This window comes from Manis pentadactyla, chromosome 12, assembly GCF_030020395.1.
Source record: "Manis pentadactyla isolate mManPen7 chromosome 12, mManPen7.hap1, whole genome shotgun sequence".
Classification (NCBI taxonomy): Eukaryota; Metazoa; Chordata; class Mammalia; order Pholidota; family Manidae; genus Manis; species Manis pentadactyla.
The window spans coordinates 84,844,243-84,869,443 of NC_080030.1; the positions used below are offsets into that span (position 1 = coordinate 84,844,243).

Here is a 25,201-nt window from a genome sequence, read left to right on the forward strand (position 1 = left end):
TTGATAAATATAAGATTATTCAGATTATCTTCTTGCTCTAACTAAAGCTTTTTCTAAACTCCTTCCATTTCTGTGAATCTAATGCCAAGTCTTTTTATTCTTCACTTATACATATATTTGGAATTTGTAGACTTCTGTCTGTTGTAATATTTCTGTAGATATGAATTGGTTATGATTTATTTGCTTTCTCTTTTACATTTTTTCTTTTTAAGGGAAGATGTGGGAGGATTCAGATTTATGAAGCCACCATTATCCTGCAGAATCCAGAAGCATATTAAAGTAGTCTTTAGTGATAATGTTCCAGTCTGTGTTGAAGTATCCAGAGGAAGGACTTTCATGCTAAAATTTTCATGACTGGAGGGGCTACACAGGTGCCTCCAAGGCAGAATGACTGTGTGGTCACTAAGTCTTCTTCCAGCTTCCAAGTGCCAATTCACTCTTTTGGTGGTTGCAGCTCCTTGATTAAAGTTTGAGTAACCTTTTACTTTGTATATAGTCTTGGTCAGCAAGATACCCTTCTCTTCCTTAGACAAGGGATAACAATGAGCAATCTGGACTAACCAGACTCTCTCCTCGAGGAACGCAGCCTTGAACAGAATCACTCAAAGACAGATAGAACAGTTGAAGTCAATTCATCCTAGGAGTTATGATAAACTTTATAAGGCTTTAAATTACCCCGTTTTAGATCTCTGGGGTGGCTGTGGTTTCTGCTTTTTCTGAGATGTTTGTTTCTTCAGTTTTTGTGGGCCATCCCTTTTCTTCTAAAGTAATTACAGTGCTGCTTAAATATGCCAGAGATGATTTCTGTAACTTGTAACCAAATAACCCTAACTGATAAAGGAGTGAGTGGGGGTAAGGTGGTGGCTATTCTTCTCTAGACAGAGAACACAGTGCACAGAAAGACTTTGTGGTATTTGTAGGGGATTGTCTATGTGATATATGGACCAACCATGTGAAGCTTATTAAAAATGCAGATGCTCTAGTCCAGTCCCAGTGAGAAAGAATTTCTCAGTGTGTGTGGGTCAGGGAATCAAATTTGAACAAATTTCTCAGGGATTATTCTGCATAATACATTTGAGAAACACCACATAAGGGAACAGATTTTGAAATTAAAAAAAACATTGTTTGGAATGATCGAAGCTATTTAAACTATGGTTAGTCAATTAATCTCTCTGATCCTGTTTTCTCACCTGTAAAATGAAGATGGTAAGACCTTGCTCATCAAGTTGAAAGACTGATATATGTATAAAAAGGATTTGAATATTGCTTCAATAGAGGACAATTGTACCATTTGTGGGTGTTAAGATTCCAAAATCTAGTATGTCTAAGGTAAAAATTGTGAGCAGCAAAAATTATGGTTGAAAATCATGTGAATCCACAACAGTAACATGAGGCCACATTTAGATGTTGTGTTGCAGACAAATGTATTGTCTTTCACTAAGCATATAAGTGAGAATTTTCCTTAAGTTAGAATAGTTAGAATAGCTGAATATCATTAAAGAAGTTGGCTTGTGCTTAAGTTGAATTTCACTAATAAAAAAAAATTCACAACTTTATATTCTCAAATTATTTCTTACTCATGCTCCATGTCAGACAAGGGTGGATGGAGGAGGGTGTTGCTCCAGGTAGTGTCGCTCCAGGAACAGGCTGATGATGGCTGTGCTAGTGTCAGGAATGTTGCTAGTTGATTAGGCAGAAGAAAATAGAGAATTGGCCACCAGCTCTTAAATTTTCGTCCCAGGCATAGTTCCTTACACTTGTGCTCAAATTCAGTGGCAGAGCAAGTTACAGCGCCATGCCTAATTTCAGGTGGCTAGGGAAATGCAATCTGCCTGAGTTCTCAGAAGCACAGGGAATAGAAGTATTTGTGAGTATTGCTAATGTTTACCACATGGAGTCTATTACATCAGTATGTTTTGAAAGGTCTCTAGGTGATTCTAATGTGAAGTAATCAAATCAATTCAAGTAAAATCAAAGTCAATACAAATGTATATATTCTTATTAAGTATTCAAAGAGAGTTAGAATAAAGAGCGGAAGCTCTGAGTAATGATTCCCGCAGTTCTTTGAAACTCAAAACCAATGATCATGCCAATCCATAACCCTTTCCATCCCTTCCTTATAGCATAGAATAGGAGAGAATTAAAATAGGATGCACTGCAAAAAGAAAGTATAAATCTTAAAAATGAAAGCCATGGGGACTGCCAGTGTATATGGAACTTTAGAAAGAACAGCCCCAGCCTCGCCGTGAACACCGCGGACCACAGCGCGCTGCAGTGCCCCGCGGCCGGCAGGGCGAAGGCTCCGCCTCCAGGCACCGTTTACTCGGAGGCCACCTGCGCGCTCCGCCTCAGCCCTCACACTTGCGCACAGCGCCAAACACCGCCCGGCCGTCCTCGTGGCCTTCCCCACCCCCGGGTTCCGGGCTCCGGTTGGTCCGTTTCCCGGGACCGCCCCTTGGGCCCAGCCAATGAGGGAGCCACCTCGGAGATCCGCCCTCCCTGGCGGGCGGGGGCGGAGGAGCCGCGAACCCCGGCAGCCAGTGGGCATGGCGGCGGCGGGGGCGCCTGCTGGCCGGCTGCTGAGGCTGCGTGCGGCGGGTGCCGAGGGCCGCTGGCGTCGCCTGTGCGGGGGCCCGCCCATGCGGGGCTTCCTGCAGCCCCCGACGCGGCAGGTGGCCCACTTCACGTTCCAGCCGGACCCGGCGCCCCACCAGTACGGTGAGTGGGGCTGCCCTGCCGCTCCCGCTGCGACCCGGGCTCCCCGGCCCCCGGGCCTGGCAAGGAGGCCGCCTGCCCGGGCGCCGGCGGCTGCTGTCTCCTCGCGCTCCGTTGCATTCCCCGTCTTGCTTCCCGGAGCTTCCCCGCTCGGGTCCGACGGGTGTTCCCCCTCCCCCTCCCAGGCGGCAGCCTCCGGGCGCCCTCGGGCGGGTGCGGGGCGCCCTGCTGTCTGGGGCGCCCGGGGCGGGGGCGGCGCCTGCGGAGCGCCTTCCCTTTCTCCGCTCTCCATCCTTGCTTTCAGAGCCCTGGGCTGGTGTTTGCTAACTATAGGCAGCGGTATCAAAGGAAACAGAAGTTTGTTCCATTTCTTTTTTTCTTTTCATTGGCAGTTAAGGGAAAAAGGCGGGCCTAAGTAATTGAGTTGATTTACTAAGGTCACAGAACTGGTTCTTCCTACAGATGGGAAAGAATGCAGGCTTCTGGGCTAGACTGCTGCCTATCCAAGGTGGGGCAGTCGGTGGAGGTGACAGGAGAAGGAAGCCATTTAGTTCTTTTAAGGGTAGGAAGGGCATGTATCAAACTACTCACGGTATTACAGTTGCGTGACTCCTACCATTTCTAATGTGAGTTTTAATTTCTTAAAGAGCCAGTGTCTGTCATCAGAACATCAGAAACAATGAGAAAAGTTGCCTTTTCTTTGTCTAATAACTTCATATTATAGGGCTGACGTTTTTCGAAGTGTGACTTTACTTGTGAATGGTAAGAGTAAACATATCAAGTGCTTACCACAGGTAGGCACTGTGCTGAAAAAGTTACATTCACCATTTCATTTGATGCTTAGGACAACCTTCAGAGGTAGGTGATGTTTAATTCCCACTTTTCAGTTAAGTTACTGAGGTCTTGAGATAGGTTGTCCAAGGTTATACAGACAAATTAGTGATCACTTCTGCTCTGGAATCTAATTATTCAGATTATTATTCTAAACAATTATCTAAATATCTAAATTATCTAATTATCTAAATTATCTAATTATCTAAATATCTAAATAATCTAATTATTCTAAACAACATGCTAAAATTTATTAAGTGTCCCAGTTGTGTGAAAACAATAGATACCATAAAGGTGAATAGCAATTTTTTTCTCACCTCCTGGATGAATCTTGAATTCTGTCTTCAAAGCAAAGAAACTTTAGCTCAACACTTGAGAAATACAGCACTGGTCTTCTAATCCCCTTCCATAGTTATGAAATTAATAAAATCCAAGTAATTTGATAATCCTGTTTTTTTTAAAATTATAAAGATAATAGCATATTACAGATAATTTGGATAATAGGAAAAGGTAAAAAAAGAGTAAGTCTCACTACCCACTACTGTTTGTAAATATTGCTAACATTTTGGGATATATCCTTTAAGGTATTTTCTTCTAGTTGAGTGGAATTAAATTTTCCCTTAATTGTACCTTTACTACCAATGCAATCTGCATTATTTAATCAGAAGCATTTTATCATATCGTTGTAACATTTTTACAACCTTTAGAAGAAGACATTCAGTGGAGTAGAAACACTATAATTCGGTGATTAAAATCTTGGCCCTTGTACAGATTGTCCTAGGTTTGGTCTTGACCCTGTTACTTATGACTTGGACTCATTACCTACACATTATAAGCCTCAGTTTCTTTATAAGGAGATAATAATATGTACTTAAAAGGTTGTTAGGACTAAATAAAAATAATGTGTGTAAGATACTTAACAGTCTGATTACTAAGAAGCATTCACTCAAATGGAAACTTAATTATCATTATGTTTTTGTTTTACAGCTTTGCAATGTTGTAAATAATGTAGATAGGAACATTTCATGTATCTTTTGTGTATCTGAAATTATTTCTTCAGGTTAAAGTCCTAGGGATGAGATTTCTGACTCAAAGACATGAATAGTTTAGTGGGTTTTTAATGCATACTTCCAGTGACCAGTTTATACTTCCGTCTGCATGTATAACAGTAAGTTTTGGGTGTCATGTGAAAATCATAGATGTGCTGTGATAGTGTTGATTTATATTAAGAAATATATGTTGGTTTTTGTCCCCTTGTCCTGGCACAAAGCTCCTAAAACCCTTGAAATTTCCTGTGAGGAGAGCAATAAGGTTGTTTTTTGTTGTATAGTTGGTACTTTTGGAAAGCCTATAGATCACCTAAACATGGTGGCTGGTCACCAGAGGAACCATGTGATTAAAGGGCTGGAACTTTCTGTCCTCCTCTGGGGAGGGGAGAGAGCCTGAGGTTGAATAAATTTAATCAGTTATACCTACATAATGAAGCTTCTACAAAAAACCTGCAAGGATGGGGTTGAGGGAGCTTCCAGGTTAGTGAATAGGTAGAGATTCAGAGAGAGTGGCAGCCCTTCTTCCCCATGCTTTGCCCTTTGCCCTGTCTCTTCCTTGTGGTTGTTCCTGAGTTACATCCTTTTATAATAAACCAGTCATCTAGTAAGTAAAATATTTCTCTTAAGTTCTGTAAGCCCCTCCAGCAAATCAAGGGCAGCAAAATAAGCCACCCTTACGGAGCAGCTGCTTTGACCTCCACAAAACCAGGGTGGAAAATCGTTTCCCAGAAGAAACAAAGACAGCAAGGGTGAAGGCGCTTAGTGGAGCCATCCTAGTTGGGTATGGGGAGTAGGCAACTCTCAGATCAAGGGTGGACTGAAGAGCCCTTCTTTATGGGGATGAGGGTCTTCTTTCCAGTACTAGAATTTGTAGAGAGGGGAATAACATGAGTAAAGAGGTTGAAAATCATGGGGCTTTATGAGGAACAATAAGTAGTGAGTTGGTTTGGAGGACAAAGAAAAGGGGTAGGAAATAGGACTGGAAACGTAAATGGAGACCTCAAAAGCCAGCATGAACACTGGGAGAGAGAAAAGATTGTTTATCTCCATTGGGCCCTACACTGTGCCAAGTGTATTGTATTCAGTTTTGTTCTGTGTTTCCACTCATTCTATCATTGCTCATCCAAATCTTACCATTCTGTTCCCCAAAGAATGATGATAATGATGATAGCAGACACTTTTATCAGCACTCACCATGTGCCAGACACTATTCTGAATGCCTTATATGTATCAATTCATGTAATCCTCATAAAACGGCGCTCTCATGGAATCCTATTATACACATTTTATGGCTGAAGAACCTGAGAGACGGAGACGTTAAACTTCTACTTTCTGACATTTAAACATCTGTAGGTCACACCACTTATAAGAGGTGGAGCCAGGCTTCACTTTTTAAAAAAAAATTTTGGTATCATTAATAGTGGGCTTCATTTTTAAGTAGTCTGGCTCAGTTTGGCTCCAAGACTCCTTGCTCCTGAGCAGTCTACTACTCTCTCGCATGCATTATTTTACATGCTTGAATTTCTTCAAACACTTGACCCCCTCAGATGTGGCTTTCCCCAAATACACTGCTTCTTTAGCATCTTGTTTGAGTAGAGATCTCTATATGTCCTTTTCACTGTAATGTACCTACTTCATGTTTCTTTTTTTTTTTTTTTTGGTATCATTAATCTACAATTACATGAGGAACATTATGTTTAATGGACTCCCCCATTCATCAAGTCCCCCACCAAACCCCATTACAGTCACTGTCCATCAGCATAGTAAGATGCTATGGAGTCACTACTTGTCTTCTCTGTGTTGCACAGTCCTCCCTGTGCTGCCCCCCACATTATACATGCTTATCTTAATGGTCCCTTTCTCCCCCCACCCCCCACGTTATCCCTTCCTTCCCACCCATCCTCCCCAGTCCCTTTCCCTTTGGTAACTGTTAGTTCATTCTTGGGTTCTGTGACTCTGCTGCTGTTTTGTTCCTACACTTTTTCTTTGTTCTTATACTCCACATATGAGTGAAATCATTTGGTAGTTGTCTTTCTCTGCCTGGCTTATTTCACTGAGCATAATACCCTCTAGCTCCATCCGTGTTGTTGCAAATGGTAGGATTTGTTTTCTTCTTATGGCTGAATAATATTCCATTGTGTATATGTACCACATCTTCTTTATCCATTCATCTATTGATGGACACTTAGGTTGCTTCCATTTCTTGACTATTGTAAATAGTGCTGTGATAAACATAGGGGTGCATCTGTCTTTTTCAAACTGGGGTGCTGTATTCTTAGGGTAAATTCCTATAAGTGGAATTCCTGGGTCGAATGGTATTTCTATTTTGAGCTCTTTGAGGAACCTCCATACTGCCTTCCACAGTGGTTGGACTAATTTACATCCCCACCAGCAGTGTAGGAGGGTTTCCCTTTCTCCACAACCTCACCAACATTTGTTGCTTGTCTTTTGGATGGTGGCAGTCCTTACTGGTGTGAGGTGATATCTCCTTGTGGATTTAATTTGCATTTCTCTGATGACTAGTGATGTGGAGCATCTTTTCATGTGTCTGTTGGCCATCTGAATTTCTTCTTTGGAGAACTGTTCAGCTTCACTGTCCATTTTCTAAATGGATTATTAGCTTTTTGTTTGTTGAGGTGTGTGAGCTCTTTATATATTTTGGATGTCAGCCCTTTATCGGATCTATCATTTATGACTATATTGTCCCATATTGTAGGATGCCTTTTTTGTTCTATTGATGGTGTCCTTTGCTGCACAGAAGCTTTTCGGCTTGATATAGTCCCACTTGTTCATTTTTGCATTTGTTTCCCTTGCCCGGGGAGATATGTTCATGAAGAAGTCGCTCATGTTTATATTCAAGAGATTTTTGCCTATATTTTTTTCTAAGAGTTAAATGGTTTCATGACTTACATTCAGGTCTTTGATCCATTTCAAATTTACTTTTGTGTATGGGGTTAGACAATGATCCAGTTTCATTCTTTTTTTTAAAAAATTTTTTCTTTAGTGTTTTTTATTTTTTAATTTTTATTCATATTATTATCATTAATCTACAGTTACATAAAGAACATTATGGTTACTAGACTCCCCCCTTCACCAAGTTCCCCCCCACAAACCCCATGACAGTCACTGTCCATCAGCATAGTAAGATGCTGTAGAATCACTACTTGTCTTCTCTGTGTTGCACATCGCTCCCTATGCCCCCCCACATTATACATGCTAATCGTAAGGCTTCCTTTCTTTTTCCCTGCCCTTATCCCTCCCTTCCCACCCATCCTCCCCAGTCCCTTTCCCTTTGGTAACCATTCGTCCACTCTTGGGTTCTGTGATTCAGCTCTGTTTTGTTCCTTCAGTTTTTCTTTGTTCTTATACTCCACATATGAGTGAAATCATTTGATACTTGTCTCTCTCCGCCTGGCTTATTTCACAGGGCATAATACCCTCTAGCTCCATCCATGTTGTTGCAAATGGTAGGATTTGTTTTCTTCTTATGGCTGAATAATATTCCATTGTGATGTACCACATCTTCTTGATCCATTCATCTATTGATGGACACTTAGGCTGCTGCCATTTCTTGGCTATTGTAAATATTGCTGCGATAAACATAGGGGTGCATCTGTCTTTTTCAAACTGGGCTGCTGCATTCTTAGGGTTAAATTCCTATAAGTGGAATTCCTGGGTCAAATGGTATTTCTGTTTTGAGCTTTTTGAGGAACTTCCATACTGCACAATGGTTGAACTAATTTGCATTCCCACCAGCAGTGTAGGAGGGCTCCCCTTTCTCTGCAACCTCACCAACATTTGTTGTTTTTGTCATTTGGGTGGTGGCCATCTTAACTGGTGTGAGGTGATATCTCATTGTGGTTTTAATTTCTCTGATGATTAGTGATGTGGAGCATCTTTTCATGTGCCTGTTGGCCATCTGAATTTCTTCTTTGGAGAACTGTCTGTTCAGATCCTCTGCCCACTTTTTAATTGGATTATTTGCTTTTTGTTTGTTGAGGTGTGTGAGCTCTTTATATATTTTGGATGTCAATCCTTTATCGGATCTGTCATTTATGAATATATTCTCCCATACTGTAGGATGCCTTTTTTGTTCTATTGATGGTGTCCTTTGCTGTACAGAAGCTTTTCAGCTTGATATAGTCCCACTTGCTCATTTTTCATTTTTGCTTTTGTTCCCCTTTCCTGGGGAGATATGTTCATGAAGAAGTTGCTCATGTTAATGTCCAAGAGATTTTTGCCTATATTTTTTCTAAGAGTTTTATGGTTTCATGACTCACATAGGTCTTTGATCCATTTCGAAGTTACTTTTGTGTATGGGGTTAGACAATGATCCAGTTTCATTCTCTTACATGTAGCTGTCCAGTTTTACCAGTGCCAACTGTTGAAGAGACTGTTATTTCCCCATTGTATGTCCATGGCTCCTTTATCATATATTAATTGACCATATATGTTTGGGTTAATGTCTGGAGTCTCTGTTCTGTTCTACTGGTCTGTGGCTCTGTTCTTGTGCCAGTACCAAATTGTCTTGATTACTGTGGCTTTGTAGTAGAGCTTGAAGTTGGGAAGTGAGATTCCCCCCCCACCCCCAACTTTATTCTTCCTTTTCAGGTTTGCTTTGGCTATTCGGGGTCTTTGGTGTTTCCATATGAATTTTTGAACTATTTGTTCCAGCTCGTTGCAGAATGCTGTTGGTAATTTGATAGGGATTGCATCGAATCTGTATATTGCTTTGGGCAGGATGGCCATTTGACCATATTAATTCTTCCTAGCCAAGAGCATGGGATGAGTTTCCATTTGTTAGGGTCCTCTTTAATTTCTCTTTAGAGTGTCTTATAGTTTTCAGGGTATAGGTCTTTCACTTCCTTGGTTAGATTTATTCCTAAGTATTTTATTCTTTTTGATGCAATTGTGAATGGAATTGTTTTCCCAATTTCTCTTTCCATTAGTTCATTGTTAGAGTATAGGAAAGCCACAGATTTCTGTGTATTAATTTTGTATCCTGCAACATTGCTGAATTCCAATATCAGTTCTAGTAGTTTTGTAGTGGAGTCTTTAGGGTTTTTTATTTACAGTATCATGTCATCTGCAAATAGTGACAGTTTAACTTCTTCTTTACCAATCTGGATTCCTTGTATTTATTTGTTTTGTCTAATTGCCGTGGCCAGGACCTCCAGTACTATGTTGAATAACAGTGGGAGAGTGCACATCCCTGTCTTGTTCCTGATATCAGAGGAAAAGCTTTCAGCTTCTTGTTGTTTAGTATGATGTTGGCTGTGGGTTTATCATATATGTCCTTTATTATGTATAGGTACTTGCCATCTGTACCCATTTTGTTGAGAGTTTTTATCATGAATGGATGTTGAATTTTGTCGAATGCATTTTCAGCATCTCTGGAGATGATCATGTGGTTTTTGTCCTTTTTCTTTATGTGGTGGATGATGATGTTGGATTTTCGAATGTTGTACCATCATTGCATCCCTGGGATGACTCCCACTTGGTCATGGTGTATGATCCTTTTGATCTGTTTTTGAATTCGGTTTGCAAATATTTTGTTGAGTATTTTTGCATCTATGTTCATCAGTGATATTGGTCTGCAATTTTCTTTTTTGATGGGGTCTTTGCCTGGTTTTGGTATTAGGGTGATGTTGACTTCATAGAATGAGTTTGGGAGTATTCCTTCCTCTTCTACTTTTTGGTAAACTTTAAGGGGAATGGGTATTATGTCTTCTCTAAATGTCTGATAAAATTCCGAGGTAAATCTGTCTGGCCCGGGGGTTTTGTTCTTGGGTAGTTTTTGATTACCACTTCAATTTCATTGCTGGTAATCGGTCTGTTTAGATTTTGTGTTTCTTCCTTGGTCAGTCTTGGAAGGTTGTATTTTTCTAGGAAGTTGTCCATTTCTTCTAGGTTTTCCAGCTTGTTAGCATATAGGTTTTCATAGTATACTCTAATAATTCTTTGTATTTCTGTGGGGTCCATCATGATTTTTCCTTTATTTCTGATTCTGTTGATGTGTGTTGATTATCTTTTTCTCTTAATAAGTCTGGCTAGGTGGTTATCTATTTTGTTTATTTTCTCAAAGAACCATTTCTTGGTTTCATTGATTTTTTTCTATTATTTTATTCTTCTCAATTTTATTTATTTGTTCTCTGATCTTTATTATATCCTCCTTCTGCTGACTTTAGGCCTTTTGTTCTAGTTTTTCCAATTTCAGTAATTGTGACTTTAGACTATTCATTTGGGATTGTTCTTCCCTACTTAAATATGCCTGGATTGCTATATCCTTTCCTCTTAAGACTCCTCTCCCTGCCTCCCAGAGAAGTTGGGGCTTTGTGTTGTTGTTGTCATTTGTTTCCATATATTGCTTGATCTCTATTTTAATTTGGTCATTGATCCATTGATTATTTAGGAGCATGTTGTTAAGCCACCATGTGTTTGTGAGCCTTTTTACTTTCTTTGCACAATTTATTTCTAGTTTTATACCTTTGTGGTCTGAAAAGTTGGTTGGTAGAATTTCAATCTTGGAATTTACTGAGGCTCTTTTTGTGGCCTAGTATGTGGTCTAGTCTGGAGAATGTTCCATGTGCACTTGAGAAGAATGTGTATCCTGTTGCTTTTGGATGTAGAGTTCTATAGATGTCTATTAGGTCCGTTTGTTCTAGTGTGTTGTTCAGTGCCTCTGTGTCCTTACTTATTTTCTGTCTGGCGGATCTGTCTTCTGGAGTGAGTGGTGTGTTGAAGTCTCCTAAAATGAATGCATTGCATTCTGTTTCCTCCTTCAATTCTGTTAGTATTTGTTTCACATATGCTGGTGCTCCGGTATTGGGTGCATATATGTTTATAATGGTTATTTCCTCTTGTTGGACTGAGCTCTTTATCGTTATCTAATGTCCTTCTTTATCTCTTGTGACTTTCTTTGTTTTGAAGTCTATTTTGTCTAATACTAGTACTGCAACTCCTGCTTTTTTCTCCCTGTTGTTTGCATGAAGTATATTTTTCCATCCCTTGACTTTTAGTCTGTTCATGTCTTTGGGTTTGAGGTGAGTCTCTTGTAAGCAGCATATGGATGGGTCTTGCTTTTTTATCCATTCTATTACTCTGTCTTTTGATTCGTGCATTTAGTCCATTTACATTTAGGGTGATTATTGAAGTGTATGTTCTTATTGCCATTGTGGGCTTAAGATTCGTGGTTGCCAAAGGTTAGCTTCTTTTCTATCTTACTGTCTAATGTAACTCGCTTATTGAGCTATTATAAACATTGTCTGATGATCCTTTGTTTCTCTCCCTTCTTATTCCTCCTTGTCCATTCTTTATATGTTGAGTGTTTTATTCTGTGCTCTTTTGTGTTTCCTTTTCCTGCTTTTGTGGGTATTTGATTTTATTTTTTGCCTTTAGTTATTGTTTGTTTGATCTGCTTTCTTTGCAGTGATTTTATTTTCTCTGGTGACATCTGTTTAGCCTTAAGAGTGCTCCCATGTAGGGCAGTCCCTCTAAAATACCCTGTAGAGGTGGTTTGTGAGAGGGAAATTCCCTCAACTTTTGCTTGTCTGGGAATTGTTTAACCCCTCCTTCATATTTAAATGATAATCGTGCTGGATACAGTATCCTTTGTAAGGCCCTTCTGTTTCATTGCATTAAATTTATCATGCCATTCTCTTCTGACCTGTAAGGTTTCTGTTGAGAAGTCTGATGATTTTTTCTTTGTAGGTGACCTTTTTCCTCTCTCTAGCTGCCTTTAAAACTGTGTCCTTGTCCTTGATGTTCACCATTTTATTATGTGGCTTGGTGTTGTTCTCCTTGGGTCCCTTCTGTTGTGAGTTCTGTTTGCTTCCGTGGTCTGAGCGACTATTTCCTCCCCCAGTTTGGGGAAGTTTTCAGCAATTATTTCTTCAAATACACTTTCTATCCCTTTTTCTCTCTCCTCTTCTTCTTCTGGTACCCCTATAATGCAGATATTGTTCCTTTTCAATTGGTCACACAGTTCTCTTAATATTGTTTCATTCCTGGAGATCCTTTTCTCTCTCTCTGCATCAGCTTCTCTGTGTTCCTGTCCTCTGGTTTCTATTCCATTAACAGCCTCTTCTACTTCATCCATTCTGCTTTTAAGTCCTTCCAGAGATTGTTTTATTTCTGTAGTCTCCCTCCCTACTTTGTGTTAGCTCTTGCATTTTTCTCTGCAGCTCCATCAGCATGGTGATGACCTTTATTTTGAATTCTTTTTCAGGATGATTGGTTATGTTTTTCTCGTGAAGTTCCTTCTCGGGGTTTGTCTGTTAGTCTAGTCTGGATCAAATTCTTCTGCCTTTTCATGGCGACAGAGGTAGTTGTGGGGAGTTGGTATGTGTGTCAGTTGTAGAATGTCCCTTCTTGCTAGTTTGTAGCCTTCCTCTCCTTTGAGAATGGCATCCCCTAGCAGCTTGTGCTAGGCAGCTGCGTGCTGACGGGGTCTCTGATTCTTGCCCAGGCTGCTGTGGAGGAAGCTCTGCGTGGCTGCTGTGGGCGTGGCCACTCTCAGGCTGGTGCTCTGGTATGGCTGGGCCATGCCGGAGGGGGAATGGATGGGAGGCTGTTTATCACCGTGAGGGGCCTCTAAGCCGCACTGCTGTCCAGGGGGTTAGGGCGCCCGTAATCTCCGGGATTCCCAGCTGCTGGGCTGAGTGTCCTGGGATGCTTCCGTCTAGCCGTAAGGCCCCTGTCCCTTTAAGACTTTCAAAGAGCACTTTTCTTTTGTCCCAGGGGTGCCAGCCTTGGGGACCCACTCGCAGATTTTACTGTCCCATTTCCCTAGTATCCAGCACACCATGCACTGTGTGTCTGTGCTCCTGGTGTGTATGGCTAGGGCTGGGTGTTTAGCAGTCCTGGGCTCCCTCTCCCTCCCCACTCCAACTCATTTCCTCCTGCCGAGGAGCTGGGGTGAGGGGTGCTCATGTCCTGCTGGGCTGTGGCTTGTATCTTACCCCCTTTGCGAGGCGCTTGGTTCTCGCAGGTGTAGATGTAGCCTGGCTGTTTTCCTGTATCTTCTGGTCTCTCTTTTAGGAATAGTTGTATTTGTTGTACTTCCAAAAATATATATGGTTTTGGGAGGAGATTGCTGCTGCTCTACTCACAGTGCCATCTTTGCTCCTCCCCCAGCTTTTTGTATTTTTAAAAAGTCATTATTGAAACAGCCTCATGTGTTTATTTGTTCAGTCATTCTTTCAGCATATCTTTATTGAGCATGTATTGCATATCAGACATAAATGCTGAGCATATACCTCTGATCAAAAGCAGATGAGAACCTCTGCCTTCGGGGAGGTTATGCTTTGTTGTGGCCATACGTTCCACTGATGTCTTTGCAGCAATGATGATGACCTTGTTTTTCACAATGTTCCATATAGGACAGTATCAAGTGAGATGCTCATTTCCAACCATAAAGCCCTGCTTTGCTAATGGGTACCTATTAGCTTTCATCCTTGACTTGGAAAATTATATTGCTCTGTATGTTCTTACATTTGTTTTGGTATAACTTATCTTGGAAAGAAGAGTTACCAGTCTGGTTTTGAAATTTAGCAGCCATTTATTAACACTGGTAATTGCATGATTTGGCATTTGTGTTTAATAATTTTTTAGTGATGTTCATAGGCATACCTTTTTCTCCTCTTTTTTAAGGTCTACCAGGTTATAGCTGGTTAGATGTGCTGTGCTACAGGTGTGTTTATTTTATCATGAGGGAACATAGGATGGTTTTATGGAACATATCAGTGGTTTTTGGTATAACCTACAGGAGAATAAATAACTCTAAAGAAAATATTTCAAATATTTGTACCTGTGAATAACGGTGCTTTCTTTCTGACCCATACACGAATTATACCAAACTTTAAAAAGAATTGGAAGTAGATGCTGTTTTGTCATTTAAGATTTCTATAAGCATCTAGTAGGAGAGAAGTTAATCCCAAGCCCTAAACTTTTGAATCTACTTGAAAAAAAGTATTCAGGAGTAAAAATTTATGTGCTTACATGGAATTATAACCTTTAAATACCATTGCTTGTAAATTATTTTCTCATAGGATGAGTACATTCTTTGTGGTTATCAAGCAATACTTCCAGGTTTACTTTGTGCGATTTATATTTTTAAAGTCTTTTTTTATTTTGTCCTGCTGAAAACTTGCTGAGCAGCAGTGACATGAGATGACATGGGGACATTCAGTATTAATTCAAATGGTCAGCAGGCTTGAAGTAATTACCAGCTTAGATGTTTAGGCATTTTCATTCACCTTAGCTTCTTAGCTATGAAAATCCTAATGGACAAATAAAAATCATACTTTAGGAAATATATGAAATAGGGGATAGAGTAGGGGTGTCATGGTAGTTGGAAGAAAAGTTTACCCTAACCCATTATCATCTGATGCTGGGTACATAAATACTTTAGAGAATTTCTATAGAATGGAGAAGGATTTAAGAAAAATATCTATTAAGTGATAAAGTCTTAGCCTGAAGAAAAATAAGTCATGAACTGATTGTGGACATGCGATGTGATTATGTATCCTTTAGCAGAAATGGTATGACATAGTTTCTTGAATAAATTCCTATTATTCCCTTCAGAAGAGTACAAACAGGCCTTTGTTCTGGGCACAGAGAGCAGCAGGGCATAACTGATTGGGTATTGCCAAGACCGGAAGCCATCGGTGTTGAAAGTGTCAGAGAGAGAGAAGAGATGTCTGAGGCCCGAGTGGGTAGAGAATCAAAAGGTCTGGTGTTAGTGAATATGGAAGCTTTAAGATGTCATAGATCAGAGCCTGCTGTGGATCTGAGATGGGCTTGAGAAGATTATGGGTCTCCAGGAAAAGGATGGCAGTAGCAGTACCTTTGTGACCCACACTGGGAACTTAGACCTTGGTTGTAGAACTTCTCAGGCTACTGAAGAGTACAGGGGACAGTAGTCAGGGCAAGCAGCAGGTGTTAAAGGAATTTAATATCAGCATGGCTGTGGGTCAGTGTGGTATCAGTGCATTGATCAGGCATTAAAATGAAGACTGGGCCTGGGTCAGAGAAGATACAGGCAGTAGACTTTTCTGCTCTGAATGGTTCTTTGGGAGAGAAGTTGACCTAAAGTTCTAGGATGACTGTGGGCACTGGACAGCACTGAGCCTTAAACAAACCTCTAAAGTAATGATGTTTCTGAATCCCAGTATTTGGCACTTTACCAAATAAAGCATTATACCATTCAGAATAATGCCAAGGTCAAGATGAAGGGCATGGAGAAAGTCTAAAAGCTAACAATATAGTTAATATTCAGCATACACTGTATCAGGGATTTTGAATGTATTGTTTCATTTAGTCCTCCCAGAAATGCATTTAGGGAGATAGAGGTTGGCTTGCAGAGATTCTGTGTGAGCAGTAAGGTAATAGGAAGGACCCAGTCGAACATGTTGGGGTTGGGATCGTAGTATTTCCACAGTGGTGACAGGTCTGGGTCCTGACGTGTATTGCTAGCCCTCCTCATTGTCTTACTGCCCATGACCATTTGCTCTTACTGGCATGGTTAACACATGCCACTGGTCATGTGCATTTGTTATGGCTTATGTTCCCAATGCCCTTCCAGGGCGTGTTCCCAGGTCACTCTCACTCTGGCTTGTTCCTTTTATGGTTTTCTATAGTTTTTACTTATTGTCTACTCACATGTCATCAGTTGATAATACTCACTCTTCCTTTCTATACTTGTTTTTAAATTGTTTATTATGTTTTAATTTTGCCTCATCACCAAGCATCTTGAAGTCTGTGTTGCTTTTGTATCTTTCCCAGAGCCAGTATCATTGTAAATCATCCAATAAATTCATATAATATATTCTATACCATCCTTTCTGTCTTGATTTTAATCACATTGTAATCAACTATGAAAGAGTTTCTATTTTAGTATATTTAATGATGTGTGAAATGTCACTTTTTTTTTTTTAATTTTCACAGGGCAGACTCAGAAAATGAATCTTTTCCAGGCAGTAACGAGTGCATTGGATAACTCATTGGCCAAAGACCCTACTGCAGGTAAACTTCCTTTGTGCTTGACTGTGTAGCTGTGCAAATTCAGAATTAAAGATTTGCTGTAAATACATATCTGGAGCTCAGTGGTTAACATTACATCTACCTGAAGTTTTTTAAAGACCTGATCAAATGCTTAAGGTTAAATAATCAAATTATTATATTAACACATTTTTTTATCCACAAATTATGAATTTGTTCTCATGTTTAATATCAAGTTAACTTTCTCCCATATTATGTCTGGTCCTGATATGATATTAATACCTTCTGGATTAATATTTTCCTGTGTACTCTTGTTTCTCTAACATATAGGAAAAAAGTACTGGTTTGTTCAGATATTCATTTGTAAAATAAAGATTTGATTAGTGCTTTCCTTTGAGATACATTGTCGTTCAAAGTGTAAGACATTTTGTAAATAATTTAAATATTTATAAATGACTTTATAAGTAACTTAATCTGAACAATTTAAATTATTGACATATGAACAGTTGTCCTGCTGTATATTTTATGAATTTGGTTGGCTTTACTTCATATATATTTATATTTGTACACCTTGGGATTCCACTTGAGAATCCCTAGGTTTAAGTCAAGTAAAAAGCAGATTATTTTTTAAGAGGAAGTGGGAGCTAGACTAGTGGATGATTAGACCTTGCTTTGTTTTGAATGCTAACTGAAAATGATTGATTCAGATGATTAAATAAGGCTGAGTTATTTTTCTTGAGATATACAGAGGTACATTACTGGGACTAGAATTCAGCTCTGTGAATACCCATTGTGTTTTTTTTCTTTGCCTTACTATGAAGCTTCTCTGAATTTCCACCTGCACTATTCTTTGCTTTGCTCACTATGTTCCGCAATGCTTGCCTCCTTTCTTTTTCACACAATCTGAGTCACTTCCCCATTTGTGACTGTTCTTTCAGCTTGGAAAACCACTGGCCAAGGGCCCCAGAGCCTGGAGTGTGAGTCATGGTTCTGCCTGTTGCTTTCTGACTTGTCAAGTCACTTTAGTACTTCTCTGGCTTCATTTTCTTCATGGATAAAACAAGATGATGCTCTAGATCTGTGGTTCTTTCTTGACAGGGGTGATTTTAATCCCTTTCCTTACATTTAAAATGTCTGGAGCACTTTTGGCTGCTGTGGCTGTGTGTGTGGAGCAACTCTCATCCACTGGGCAGAGACCAGGGATGTGGCTGTGCATCTGCAATGCACAGGACAGGCTGCTGCAGCAAAAGAGTCATCTGGTTCAAAATGTCAGTAATGTCAAAATTGAGAAACCTAGATTTAGACCTACATTTATTTCTATTTTCTGATTTAAAATGCAAATATTAAAGTACTTATTTCTCGTTGCTGGTATCATGTAGGATTAAATAAAATGTCTTCCTTTAACATTGATTTTCAGTAATATTTGGTGAAGATGTTGCCTTTGGTGGAGTCTTTAGATGTACTGTTGGCTTGCGAGACAAGTATGGTAAGTTAGTATCTTCATATGAACAGTATTCCTATAGAACTTTTACTTAAAGTTATCTAAAAAATGCAAAATATGCCTGCTAAATTGTCTGCCATATCCTTATTGTATGGATGGGTTCCTTTTCATTTTCATAGCCATCCCAAGAATCCTTCAACATAGATATCTACAAATGTGTTCTAGCTGTAATGTCCCTCTGATCTAGTTCATATTTATACACATAGATTCTGAAATACATTATTTACCATCTCATTCATATGTCCAGGAATCTTTGATCTCTTATTGCTGCCTACATTAGTCAATTTCATTTCTAGTGCCTCTAGTTCAAGATTCTGCCCGATTGGTCTCCATTAATGGATTACGTCTTTTATTACCTGCATTAGTCAGGGTTCTCCAAAGAAATAGAAGCATTAGGATATATCTGTATATCTATGTCTATTTTTGTGTATGTATATATATGTATTATTTATATGTATCTATATCTTTGTGTGTGTGCATATCTCTATATCTGTATATATCTGTATCTATGCATGTATCTATGTGTATGTCTATATGAAAGAAAGAGAGAGAGATTTATTTTTTAAGGAATTGGCTCACACAATCATGGGGACTGGCAGGTCAGAAATCTAGAGGGCAAGCCAGCAGGCTGGAGACCCAGGAATGGGGTCTTGCCTGAAGGTTTCAGCCCGGGGCAAGGTCACTGTAGATTCAGTGAGACCTAGAAATGACAGTGGAACATTCTTGGGGTAAAAGGGTTTACACCTGGCTTTATTGTACTGGTGTAGGTTGAACACTAGGATTGCGTCTGCATCCACTAGCCTGCAGGTCTGTAATTCTCCTCTATCTGCCTCCTCCCAGAGCACTGGGCGGAGCTCTTTGGATAGTGACGCAGTCAATAGTAGCTTATTGCTTATGGGTGTGGAAGCATTAGCCTAGCAGTGGGCCAATTACATCAACAAGTAGTTTCGGGTCAGGTGAGGATCCTGGCCATAGGAACTTCCAATTTCCCCACAGAGGGTTTCTACATTGCAGTCTTCCAACTGAATTTCTTCTTGCTTGGGAAACTTGTTTCTTCTAAGGTCTTCCAGGGATTGGATGAGGCCTACTCACATTATGAAGGGCAATTTCCTTTACTTAAAAGTCTACTGATTGAAATACTGTTATGGGTGATTTTGAGGTGCTTTTGACCTTTTATTTCTTCTCTCAGTCTTATCTAACCTGGAAGTCCACAAAGCAGTTAAGTTTATGGTCAGGAGTTGATACCTGCTTTTCTTCTTACCTTTACCACTGCCCTGTAAAGCTCAAGTTTGTCTGCACAGTAAGTAGAAATTGTCTTTTATATGTATATTTTTCTAACTGTTTCTCCTTCTTGTCTCACTTCTCTCTGAGGCTATGTTATACTAGAGTTCAAGAAACCATAGCATGTTGCATCTCACAGTAACTTTCAGATAGTTGTTTTTTCTTCCTTTTACTGCAGGTTGATTTTCTGGGTTCTGTGCCTCTGCTTTTTCACAGTTGCCTATTTCTAACAGTTTAGAATTTGAGATAGTTTGTTCAATATCACCTGTCTCAAACTGTCAGTTTCAGCTATTCAGACTCCTGTGAACTTCAGATATTAAAAAAAATTGAAAACCTTTTTATACATTTGATTTCAAAAGTAATTGTGGATAAAATGAAAGTCCCTGTGGTCAGCATTCTCTTCTGGCCCTGGTCAGCTAGCTCACTACACATGTGTGGGCAGCATGTTGCTATTAACTCTATAAAGAGCTCCACCCAGTGCTCTTGGTGACATGGTAGCCTGGCTGCATGGCTGCCAGGCTGCAGGAGAGCAGAGACTGGAGTGGTGGCAGTGCTGAGGAAAGAGACTGAGACGGCTCTGTGGGCTGAGAGGCCCAGAGAGAGACAGGCTTGCTGCATGCAGACTCACTCTGAGTGGATGGGATCCTAGTAATTGACCTGCCACCATGGGAATAAAGTTGGGTATAAACCCTTTCACCCGAAGAACGTTCCATTTTCATTCCTTGGTCTCATTGAATCCGTAGTGAACTTGCCCGGGGCTGAACCCCATTGGCAAGACAGTAATGCATATGCATTGTAGAACATTTGGAAATACACATAAAGGAGAAAATAAAAATTCCCCATCCTTCCAGAGATAACCTAGAGAAAATCACTGTACATTTCTTGATGTATACACTTCTAGACTGCATTTGAATGTGTTCGTATATATTAACAATTTTTAAATTACTATTTTATTATTTTCTAATTTTGTTATCATAAGTGTACAATTACATGAACATTATGGTTACTAGACTCCCCCTATTATCAAGTCCTGACCACATACCCCACTACAGTCACTGTCCATAAGCGTAGTAAGATGCTATAGAATCACTTCTTGTTTCCTCTGTGTTATACTGCCTTCCCCGTGTCCGCCCCCTACATTATATGTGCTAATCATAACTCCCATTTACCCCCCTTATCCCTCCCTTCCTACCCATCCTCCCCAGTCCTTTTCCCTTTGGTAACTGTTAGTTCATTCTTGGTTTCTGTGAGTCTGCTGCTGTTTTGTTCCCTTCAGTTTTTTCTTTGTTCTTATACTCCACATATGAGTGAAATCATTTGATACTTGTCTTTTTCCACCTGGCTTATTTCACTGAGCATAATACCCTCTAGCTTCATCCATGTTGCTGCAAATGGTAGGATTTGTTTTCTTCTTATGGCTGAATAATATTCCATTGTGTATATGTACCACATCTTCTTTATCCATTCATCTACTGATGGACACTTGAGTTGCTTCCATATCTTGGCTATTGTAAATAGTGCTGCGATAAACACAGGGGTGCATCTGTCATTTTCAAACTGGGCTGCTGCATTTTTAGGGTAAATTCTTAGGAGTGGAATTCCTGGGTCAAATGGAGTTTCTGAGGAGCCTCCATACTGCTTTCCACAGTGGTTGAACTAATTTGCATTCCCACCAGCAGTGTAGGGGGATTCCCCTTTCTCCGCAACCTCACCAACATTTGTTGTTTTTGTCTTTTGGGTGGTGGCCATCTTAACTGGTGTGAGGTGATATCTCATTGTGGTTTTAATTTCTCTGATGATTAGTGATGTGGAGCATCTTTTCATGTGCCTGTTGGCCATCTGAATTTCTTCTTTGGAGAACTGTCTGTTCAGATCCTCTGCCCACTTTTTAATTGGATTATTTGCTTTTTGTTTGTTGAGGTGTGTGAGCTCTTTATATATTTTGGATGTCAATCCTTTATCGGATCTGTCATTTATGAATATATTCTCCCATACTGTAGGATGCCTTTTTTGTTCTATTGATGGTGTCCTTTGCTGTACAGAAGCTTTTCAGCTTGATATAGTCCCACTTGCTCATTTTTCATTTTTGCTTTTGTTCCCCTTTCCTGGGGAGATATGTTCATGAAGAAGTTGCTCATGTTAATGTCCAAGAGATTTTTGCCTATATTTTTTCTAAGAGTTTTATGGTTTCATGACTCACATAGGTCTTTGATCCATTTCGAAGTTACTTTTGTGTATGGGGTTAGACAATGATCCAGTTTCATTCTCTTTCATGTAGCTGTCCAGTTTTGCCAACACCAGCTGTTGAAGAGGCTGTGATTTTCCCAATGTATGTCCATGGCTCCTTTATTGTATATTAATTAAACATATATGTTTGGGTTAATATCTGGACTATTCTGTTCCACTGGTCTGATGGTCTGTTGTGCCAGTACCAAACTGTCTTGATTACTGTGGCTTTGTAGTAGAGCTTGAAGTTGGGAAGCGAGATCCCCCCTGCTTTATTCTTCCTTCTCAGGATTGCTTTGGCTATTTGGGGTCTTTTATGTTTCCATATGAATTTTAGAACTGTTTGTTCCAGTTCATTAAAGAATGCTGTTGGCTTTTGATAGGGATCGCATTAAATCTGTAGATTGCTTTAGGCAGGATGGCCATTTTGATGATATTAATTCTTCCTAACCAAGAGCATGGGATGAGTTTCCATTTGTTAGTGTCCTCTTTAATTTCTCCTAAGAGTGTCTTGTAGTTTTCAGGGTATAGGTCTTTCACTTCCTCGGTTAAGTTTATTCCTAGGTATTTTATTCTTTTTGAAGCAATTGTGAATGGAATTGTTTTCCTGATGTCTCTTTCTGCTAGTTTATCGTTAGTGTATAGGAAAGCAACAGATTTCTGTGTATTAATTTTGTATCCTGCATCTTTGCTGAATTCAGATATTAGTTCTGGTCATTTCAGGGTGGAGTCTTTAGGGTTTTTTATGTACGATATCATGTCATCTGCAAATAGTGACAGTTTAACTTCTTTACCAATTTGGATTCGTTGTATTTCTTTGTTTTGTCTAATTGCCGTGGCTAGGACCTCCAGTACTATGCTGAATAACAGTGGGGAGAGTGGGCACCCCTGTCTCGTTCCCCATCTCAGAGGAAAAGCTTTCCGCTTCTCACTGTTAAATATGATATCGGCTGTGGGTTTGTCATATATGGCCTTTATTATGTTGAGGTACTTGCCCTGTATACCCATTTTGTTGAGAGTTTTTATCATGAATGGATGTTGAATTTTGTTGAATGCTTTTTCAGCATCTATGGATGATCATGTGTTTTCTGTCCTTTTTGTTGATGTGGTGGATGGTGTTGATTGATTTTCAAATGTTGTACCATCCTTGCATCCCTGAGATGAATCCCACTTGATCATGGTGTATGATCCTCTTGACGTATTTTTGAATTTGGTTTGCTAATATTTTGTTGAGTATTATTGCATCTATGTTCATCAGGGATATTGGTCTGTAATTTTCTTATTTGTTGGGGTCTTTGCCTGGTTTTGGTATTAAGAGTGATGCTGGCTTCATAGAATGAGTTTGGAAGTATTCCCTCCTGTTCTATTTTTTGGAAAACTTTAAGGAGAATGGGTATTATGTCTCCTCTAAATGTCTGATAAAATTCAGCAGTGAATCCATCTGGCCCAGAGGTTTTGTTCTTGGGTAGTGTTTTGATTACCGATTCAATTTCATTGCTGGTAATTGGTCTGTTTAGATTTTGTGTTTCTTCCTTGGTCAGTCTTGGAAGGTTGTATTTTTCTAGGAAGTTGTCCATTTCTTCTAGGTTTTCCAGTTTCTTAGCATATAGATTCTCATAGTACTCTCTAATAATTCTTTGTATTTCTGTGGGGTCCATCGTGATTTTTCCCTTTCTCATTTCTAATTCTGTTTATGTGTGTAGATTCTCTTTTTCTCTTAATAAGTTTGGCTAGGGGCTTATCTATTTTGTTTATTTTCTCAAAGAACCAGCTCTTGGTTTCATTGATCTTTGCCATTTTAATTACTATATGTCTTGGTGTCATCTTCCTTGGGTCCCTTGTGCTGGGACATCTGTGCATCTCCATGGCTTGAGAGACTATCTCCTTCCCCAGATTAAGGAAGTTTTCAGCAAGTACCTCCTCAATAACACTTTGTATCCCTTTTCCTCTCTCTTATTCTACTGGTACCCCTGTAATGTGGATATTGTTCCGTTTGGATTGGTCACACAGTTCTCTCAATATTCTTTCATTCTTAGATGTCCTTTTTACTCTCTGTGCTTCATCTTCTTTGTATTCCTCTTCTCTAATTTCTGTTCCATTTACCGTTTCTTCTACTACATGTAAACTGCTTTTAAATCCCTCCATTGTATGTTTCATTTCAGAATATGAAATTTATTAATGATTGAATCTCCATCTTAAATTTTTCCCTGAGTTATTGAATATTTTTCTGTACCTCCATGAGCATGTTTATGATTTTTATTTGAACTCTCTTTCAGGAAGATTGGTGAGTTCAGTTTCATTGGCCCTTTTTCTGTGGTTTGTGAGATTTTCGTCTGAACCAGGGATCTTTGATGTTTCATAATTCTATGTGGTGCCCACTAGTGCTCAGAAACTCTGGTCTCTTGAGCTGCTCCACCCCTTGGGGGTTGCAGGAGAGTGGCATTGGTGCCTGGGGAGGGAGGAAAGATCTGTTTCCTGGTTCCCGTCTGGGGTGCCTGTCTCCGGTGTCAGAGCCAGTGGGCCGAGCACACAGGTGTAAGCCTCTGTGCTTGGCATCTCTAGCTGTTGTAGGTGGGGCCTTCGTCTGGCTGGCCTGACGTCAGTGCAGTGATTGCTGGTTTGCAAGCAGGTACCTGCAGGCCATGAGGAAGGCGCAGCAGGCTGCGTGTCACAGTGGGGGGCCCTGGAGCTGATAGCCAGCCAGGGGGATGGAGCGCCTGAAGCTCCTCAATGTTCCCAACCTGCTGGGCAGAGCACGCCCAGACAACCTTGTCCAGCTCTCCCTTGTCCCACGCAGCAAGCTCTGTGCAAACCCCGCACCTTCAGCAGCCCTTTCACTGCTAGGAAGCCTCTCAGACCACCTGCCTTTCCTTTGTTCCAGAGTGGCCAGATGTCGCTTCCCGCCCTCCACAAATGGGTGGAATCTCAGTCTCTCAAGCACTCCGCCCGTCCCAGCTCCCCAATCCCACCAATCTCCAGAGCACCACACAATTTAGGTCTGTGGTCCAAAGCAGATCTCCAGGGCCAGGTGTTCAGCAGTCCCAGGCTTTCACGCCCTCCCCGCTCTGTTCCTCTTCCTCCCTCTGGTGAGCTGGGGTAGGGGAAGTGCCTGGGTCCCACTGGATCAAGGCTTTCATACATTACCCTATTCCGTGAGGTTTGCTCTGTTTGTGAGGTCTGTGTGCAGTCTGGTGCAGCCTTCTTTCCTGTTGCTGTTTTAGGGTTAGTTGTATTAACTATATTTTTGCACTATATGTGGTTTTTGAGAGGAATTCTGTCTCACCTCTCACACCGCCATCTTCAATCTCCATATTAACTAATGTTTAAAACAATTATACTTTTGTTTTTTCCTTAGGATTTTCATCTCTGCTTACATTGCCCATCTGTTCCTGCGTGCTGTCTGCTGTTTCATTAGCGCTGTTAGCATATAAAACTGTAGGTGTTTTAAATTCTTGGTTTGATAATTTCAATATCCTTGCCATGTCTAGCTCTGATGCTTGCTGTGTCTCCTCAATTTGTGCATTTTACCTTTTGGTGTGCCTTGTAATTTTCTCTTGATAGCTAGACGTGATTGACTGAGAACAGGAACTGCTGTAAT

General features: G+C 40.3%; 1 protein-coding gene across 6 annotated transcripts in view; it reads left to right on the forward strand.

The window, feature by feature from the left end:
* Nucleotides 1-2,505: 2,505 nt before the first annotated feature.
* BCKDHB (branched chain keto acid dehydrogenase E1 subunit beta) overlaps nt 2,506-25,201 on the forward strand; it is a 290,212-nt gene continuing 267,516 nt past the window's right edge. For 2 of the 6 annotated variants that reach the window (XM_057489377.1, XM_057489375.1), the window contains exons 1-3: nt 2,506-2,718; nt 16,542-16,619; nt 18,013-18,081. In XM_057489377.1, coding sequence (XP_057345360.1) covers nt 2,547-2,718; nt 16,542-16,619; nt 18,013-18,081 — 319 coding nt within the window. In that variant the 5' untranslated portion in view covers nt 2,506-2,546. The remainder of the gene's footprint in view (nt 2,719-16,541; nt 16,620-18,012; nt 18,082-25,201) is intronic. The other 4 variants (XM_036918787.2, XM_057489378.1, XM_057489376.1 and 1 more) reach the window with 4 other exon arrangements.